Raw genomic sequence first — 7,452 nt, 5'->3', positions numbered from 1 at the left:
TATAATGATGAGTTGGAGAATGATAAAGCCGTCTTTTTCAGTTTACTCACATTCTATTAAAAGCAAGTTCCTTACTATAACTTTATATTGCAAATGGTAAGGATGATATCGACTTGAATACATTTATGAGCCGCCACGGGAAGCAACAGTCAATTCTTGTGTACTGTAAATTCTTAATGCTGTCTTCTAGAGTCCCGGTCATTCCTATGTTTTGGCAGGGTATCTGTTTATGTGTGGGTGTTTTATTATGCGAGACCAGCGGCAGGGAATGGCACACAGGGGCATTCAATCAACACTGAGAGACAGCAAGCAAGGTTAATTAATTTGTTAAGCATCTGGTGCTCTATCAAGAGACTCTGATGAAATATCTGGATTTTATGTATGCTGATACCGTGACACTTAATCTAGTTTTCCCATATCACCGACCTTCTACGAATTTACGCAAGCCATTCCTTATTTCTTATGAAATGCAATCTGTTTGTGTGATATTCGAGAAAACTAGGAAATGTGGTCTGGGTTGTTAGGCAGCTGATTCTAGGTTTGCTTGATATTAATACTCAAAACTCAGATGTCCTAGGGTTTTTACACACCAAGGGAAATTGCGCAGATGCTAGGCAAAATTGAGTTTTCTGGTGATTTATTTTAAGTGTATTTTATTTTAAGTGTTTCTCCTGAAATGCAACAGAATAAATTAAAAGTGACACAAATGAAACAGTTGTTGATATACAGAAATAATATAGAGATATCAAATTCATGTGGATCGCTTAATTTAGATCATTTGTTCTCTGAGTATTTTGTTGAGAAATAATTTGAGTTTGGAAATAGCTGTTTTTTTTTTATTGGAGACTTTGGAACTTTAAAAAAAAGTTATTTTATTTTAAATGTTTATTCTTAAATAGCTAAAACTAAGACAAATGCAAGCAACAAAATGACTAAAAATGCAAAATTATTCAAAATATTTATAAAAAATATAATAGTATGTCACTTGCACAATAATAACACTCATATAAGCATAGTTTGTGATGTTGGTCTCTTCTGAGGTTATATAGTCAAATAGGGATCAGTTTTAGTCTTGTAATGTTGAAGACAAACCGTTTGATTTGCAGTCAGACTGTTTGAGATGAATTCGATGATTTGCATAGATTGACCCACTTGATTTGCATAGATTGAGAATTTGTTTTTAGCTCTGTAGCTATTTGTAGCGTCTTCTCATCTTGCTTTGTTTACCAGTGTTGACCCTCCTCAACTCAGTGCTGTACAACCCTCTAGTACTCACTTGAGATCTTCATATTCAGCTACTACTTGCATGTTACGTGCACACACATACACACAAATGTGCGCTCAGACTAACAAGGTCAAAAGCTAATGTCTTGCCCCCTACCACTTGGCACAACTGCTTCTGCACAGATCCAAGGGCTCGCCCCTGCTTGAATTCATGTCTTAGTGATCGACCATTGCTGTCTTTCTCTCTCTCTCCCCCTCTCTGATAGTACTGGGCATATAGCCATACGTTCCCCACATTAATTAGCCAAAATATAAATAAAAGATTGTTGTATAAATAAACCATATTCCCCCACCCCCCACCATCCCCTATTTTTCTCTCTGTCAACACTAACACAAGATTATTTATTTATTCATTTTCGTCTGGAAAAAGTAACAAGCAAGAAACTCTGTAATTGGATAAAAACTATCTGTATCGATCTACCTCGAGCCTCATCAATAACAGTATTAATTATTAGAGTTAACTATCAGAGCAGTAACTCTAGTTAGAGTTTGAGGGCAGAGGGGTTTGTAAGCAGCATGAGGAGGAGGAGAGAGCTTCAGATTAAACAAAACCTCCCGCCACTTCAAATATCAATTTGCTCCTTATGAAGAAAAATAGAAAATAATAATAATTAAGGAAAAAGGGAATTCAAAACAACTCCCAGAAGTGCCGAGATGAAATGACAAACATGCAATATTGATTCAAAATAAGCTAGAATTGCTAAAAATAGGCTGCAGAAGCGCGTTGATTGGAGGATGGCTCCGATTCGTTCAGAGTTGGAAAAGAGAAGGTTGAATGTAATCAAACAACTCGCTCTACGGCTCCATTGTTTCCCCTGTTGCCGGTGGTTGCCTCGTCGCTAGCACGGTTAACAGCTATTGTTAGTGAAAGATTTGTTTTTGTTTTCCTCAATCCAACCACCTGTTTTGAGAAGGGGGATCGTGAATAGCTACAATTTATTTTTTCCCGCCGTGCAGGGAACAATGCTGTCATCATTGTGTTGATGCTAGGAATCTGCCACTCAGTCAAATAGAGGTGTTTTCTTTTTTATGCTCTCCAGAGGATTCATTAAAAACCCAACCACACATTGGAGTGTACATATTTAGGGATTTGCTTCAAAATATGTCATGAACAGTATCATTCATGAAATGAAAAGGGGATAGAAAAGATTGTAGTCCAAGGAGTGTCAGACCAGATGTTCTGAATAATGCATCAACGTCTTCACCTGACAGAAAACAAGCATAAACAGCAAATAAAATAAATAAATAAATAAATAAATAAATAAATACAGCATGACCAGATTAATCAGAAAAGGGCAAAGCGTGTCACATTGCATATCATTTACAACAGTAGGAATACATTTTATTGGTTTAGCTTTGCTTAGCTTCATATATGCATCAAATACAGTGCTGAAAATAGAACAGTTTCATATCAAGTATTAAAGGATTCAAAGGGGGCGGGACTTTGGAATTCATAATAAAACTGTTTGATTTGATTGTAAAAAATATTCGCTCAGCCTTACATTGTCCCTTTAAGGCATATCCCAGTCATACATGACAAATTAATACTTCACACATGCAGCTGGCCAGAACAAACTCAATTCCACCTTTGTAGGAGACAAAAAAAAACACTCACTTAAATAGTTAAATTAAAATACATACACACACACACACACACACGCACACACATAAACACACCATCTACCATCTTCACAGTGGCATGTCCCCTATGCGTACTAAACAAATCCATCATTATAACAGCCAAGTGAGTGAGGTGACAAAATAGTAGATGTAAAATGAAATCTCCCTTTTTATAATCAACCTGCTTTTGTTGTTTAGTCCAGATACTTTACACTGTGGTAGTAATCCTGAGCTGAGCTTAGAGACTGCATATGATAAGCAACAGGCATGTACACATACGAACACACACAAAGCCTGGGCAAGAGAAATTCAAGGGCTTGTTGCTGCTGCGGTATCTCGTCTTCCTCTACTGCTGGTATGAACACTAGGGAGCAGCCTGTACCTTCTCTCAGAGGCCCTGTGCTTTCACCAGCGCAATAGCCACTGATGCAGTCTGCACACGATCTAACAATCCGTCAGGATGATCACTCACACAATAACAACAGATTACTACGGGACATCTTTTAAAGTAACGTCATATTTAAACAGAAAGCCACAATTAAATATACATCTAGAATTTGGCTAGCCTTTTTCGTGGGAGAAACAAACTAAATAAAACCAAACATAATGGATAATTAATCACACCCATTTCAAGTACATTAAGATTTAAATGTTTAAGGCCTCCTCTCGCTCTGATTTTTACCCCTTGGTTGTGGCTCTTTTTTATGTGTGAAGTGTGTCGAAGCAGTGAAGGGAATTAAGGTCTTAGACACTCCTTGTCTTGTTTGTTTGCACAGCACACAAATGTTTGACTTTATCATGTGAGATCCGATGAAACCGCGTCAGCCTGCTTTGTTTTTTGCTAGTTTGCTTAATCTATTCAGGATAGGTACAAGGGGGGCAACTGCACACAGCCATAGCAATCAAGCTTTGCACAGTGATTATATCTCAGGGAGAGACGAGGAGATCTGAATCTTAGACTGAGGCTTAGCATTTCAAATGAAGTGAAGCGCTCCCAACAGCCCTGCCTATTTACATCCTGCAATACTGCAGAGCTCTCTGAACATCTTTCCCCGCGATCACAGACAAAAAAAGCAACCCTCCAACTCACCTGCAATAATGAGTACTGTGAATTGCAATTCATTTATTTAAACATTTGTATTTTCCTCTTTTTTTCTCCATAGATTACAAAAGAAATAGGATAACATCTTGCATTTTATCCCCACTCTTGCATTTCTGCTGTTAACATATTTTACATAGAATCTTTTTTAAGGGTTTCTTTGTTTTGTTGTTTTCCTCTCCAATTTTGTCTGTTTGTTACCACAGTAAAAATTTTGTTCTGGATGTCTTTGATAGCTTTAGAAAGTCCTAGAATATCCTGAAGTAGAAAGACACATTAAAGCTCAAATATCCACTCTTCATAAGAGAAGCTAGGACAGGTCAACATAATTATTCCACATCTTTTGCATCAAGTACACAGGTGTCAGAGTCAGATTCTCCCACAAGGCTTTGAGGCTGTTGAAATCAGCACTAAATCCCAGTTTTTAGTCCATTTGCACTTGAGAAATGTTAACTTCCTCCTGAGAGCAGCAAAATGAGGTGCCAAGTTAACGTGTGTTCCGTATCCATTTATACTTTGAAACCACTGACTTTTAAAATGGCATGGGTGGCATATCACACCTCGCACTCTCGAGATGCCTGCTGCTGGCACGTGCAAGAGCCGTACTCGTTGATGATGACAAGTGCCCCCTCAATATGGTTGGGTTTGTAGTCAACATAGTACTCGGATGCAGACGTGGTAGCCATCTGCTGCATGGTCTGCTTCTGCTTCTGCTTGCGACGCTGGCTGGTGAAGCACTGCCTCAACTGCCTGATGCCTGCTGGGAAACATTTCCATGACACATAGAGCATGAGGACCATGATCAGGAAGGAGAAAATGAGGGCCATGGTGCCTGTCACCACCTTGTGAATCTGCATGGTACTCTCCAGGTCATCAGCAGACGCAGTCACCGTTAAGGAGTTGGTCACCACTTCCCCGCCCTCCACATCCTGCAGATCATAGGGGTTTCTCGTCGGGCCATCGAATATGAAGCCTCTGGCACGGTTTCTGGTAGCGGTAAAGATCTGCGTTGTTGCTTCCACGTTGTCCTCGCATAACTGGAAAGCGTAGACGGCATCCAGAATGTCCTCACCCTGTGCGATGTCTGGGCTGGTGCACAGCAGGCCACTGTCACGTTGTCCCTGGAAGTTGCTGAGCCAGGAAGCCAAGGCACAGACATTCCTGCTGCATTCCCAGTCATTACCCGACAGAGTGATGCTGGTCAGGGAATTCCATGAGTCCAAAATTCGCTGATCTATGTAAGTCAGTTTATTAGAGTCCAGCATAAGAGTGTTAAGGTTGGGCACACTCTCGAACACGTGAGGCTCAATGTACTCAATCTCATTGTTGGAGAAGTCAATCTTCTCCAAATGGTCCCAGGTCCAGTCAAGGGTGCTGACCACAATGGTGGCCTTATTGTTTCGCATGTAGAGGGTCCGCAGGGATATGAGGCGGGGGAAATGGGCCAGATTGACTTTCACCAACTCGTTGTGCTCCAGATGCAGCTCAGTGAGCTTGAAGAGTCCGGCAAATGAATTACGTGCCAAGCTCTGCAGCTGGTTGTAACCCAGATCAAGGAATTGCATGCTCCTGCAATCCTGGAAAATCCGCACAGGGATGAATTTAAGGGCATTGTAGCGCAAATGTAAATTGGTAAGCTTCCTAAGGCCATGGAAAAGGTCTGGCTCCAAGGATTGAAGTCTGTTATAGGATAAATCCAGTATTCGTAGGTTGGGCAGAGGTCTGAAGGTGCCGTTGGGCAGGCTCTCTATCCGGTTGGTGCTCAGATCCAACTCTTTAACCCTTCGCAGCCTCTCAAAGGCGTTCTCTTCCACAATCTCAATGTTGTTATGGTCCAAATAGAGCCAGGTAAGCTGCGACAGACCCACAAAGTTCCCCTCCCGCAACTCAGAGATGTTATTCTCACGCAGGGACAAACCAATGGTGCTGCTCAGGTTTTGGGGGATGTCAGTCAGGTTGAGCCCTTCACAATACAACAGCTTGTTGTCGCATCGGCACGGCCTCGGACAGTCCCCCCCCACCAATGGAACTATTTTCAGAACAATGCCCAGGGAGCAGAGTATTAGCCCAGGGGGCTTCCTTAGCGGCCACTTTAGGTACAGACCAATTAGGAGGAAATCCATTAGCATGAATATCCTGCAGTGTCGTAGAGAAAAAGTCCATTGAATCTTTCAGATCTTGGTCATTTTGGATTTTGTGATTTGTAACTCCCCAAGTCTTTTCAGCTGATGTGTATTTCTAGAGAATATGTATGGTGATTTGTTACTTGAATCAATATATCCTACCACGTCGAAAGGAGAAGAGCAACGGCAAATAAACGACAAGTCACTTTGCTCATGTTAGATCAGAGAAAGGAAAAGAGAGACGAAGGTACAAAAAAAATTGCGCTCCTCGAGAATCAATCTCACATGAAAGGATGCCTACTCACCCCTTTCCAGAGGCTGACAACCTCTATTCAGTTGATCCCTTTGTGCCGACACTAATTATGTGCGAAACTAAAAAAGACCCCAGTGTGGTACAAATTCAGCCCCCCTCCTTTTCATCGGACACCAGATCCTGGCAGACTTACAATGTCTTAGTTCTCCTCGTGTGAAAGAGCCAAAACGAGAATGAATCCAAGTGGCATTCAGCAGGCTGGTAGGAAGTGCAAGTTTCCCGGGCTGCATGCATGAGCGTTGTCCTCTCGCTGCCGTTCCTCTGCATTGACTGCTGCGCTGATCTGTTGGAAAGATAAGCGGGGGGAAACGCGCATGAAGGAGGGAATATTCCACTCCAAACTCTCGCTCTCGCTCTCCCTCTTTTCCTCCCTTCTTGTCAAAGACTCCCGATCTGTCGTCGCAAATCACCATCCATAACCTAAAGTGATCACTGACCTGCACAATGTACATTGAGTGAAGCTCGTTGGCATTCTGTCAGTGCTCGTTTCGTTTCTTCACAATTATACACATGCAAAAGCTGTGTGATCAGCATCATACAGCTCTCTTTTTTCTTTTTCCTGTCTTTTTTAATTCTTTGTATAGCAGTGATATCCAAAGATCATTGATGATAGTGTGTCTAGTAAGACTCAAATCTTCAGCAAAGTCTTCTTTGTATAAAGCTCATTTCCTGTGGGCTGCGGAGGCTGTAGATGCTGAGGCTGAAGGCAGGCGAGGTGTATAGGGAGGAGAGAGATGTTCAATCCCTTGCAGCAGACTAGTGCACTGGCAGTGCATGCAGAAACACCTTCTGTTCACTGAGTGTCGTAAGCCACTCACAATTCAGCCCAGGCGCTCTCTCTCTCTCTCTCTCTCTCTCTCTCTCTCTCTCTCTCTCTCTCTCTCGCTCACTTCTCTCTCTCTCTCTCTCTCTCTCTCTCTCTCTCTCTTGCTCACTCGCTCTCTCTCTCTCTCTCCCTCCCACCCTCCACCTCATCCTACTGTTCTTCTGCTCACCCTTTTTTTCATTCAATG

The 7,452-nt window shown here is 41.9% G+C and overlaps 1 protein-coding gene across 1 annotated transcript; it reads right to left on the bottom strand.

Annotated features, from left to right (window-relative positions):
• Positions 1–3,585: 3,585 nt before the first annotated feature.
• Positions 3,586–7,220, bottom strand: LOC107551676 (leucine-rich repeat transmembrane neuronal protein 1-like). The gene has a single exon (XM_016233375.1). It carries the CDS (start codon positions 6,130–6,132, stop codon positions 4,558–4,560), a length of 1,575 nt encoding a protein of 524 aa, XP_016088861.1. The 5' UTR covers positions 6,133–7,220; the 3' UTR covers positions 3,586–4,557.
• Positions 7,221–7,452: the final 232 nt, after the last annotated feature.

This window comes from Sinocyclocheilus grahami, unplaced genomic scaffold (genome assembly GCF_001515645.1).
Source record: "Sinocyclocheilus grahami isolate Dianchi unplaced genomic scaffold, SAMN03320097.WGS_v1.1 scaffold17.1, whole genome shotgun sequence".
In the NCBI taxonomy this organism is placed as follows: Eukaryota; Metazoa; Chordata; class Actinopteri; order Cypriniformes; family Cyprinidae; genus Sinocyclocheilus; species Sinocyclocheilus grahami.
The sequence above is the reverse complement of the archived record's forward strand: the minus strand, read 5'-3'. Positions and strand labels throughout refer to the sequence as shown.

Excerpts from the sequence above, each read along its gene's own strand:
- LOC107551676 (XM_016233375.1), bottom strand. The coding sequence starts at position 6,132 with ATGCTAATGGATTTCCTCCTAATTGGTCTGTACCTAAAGTGGCCGCTA.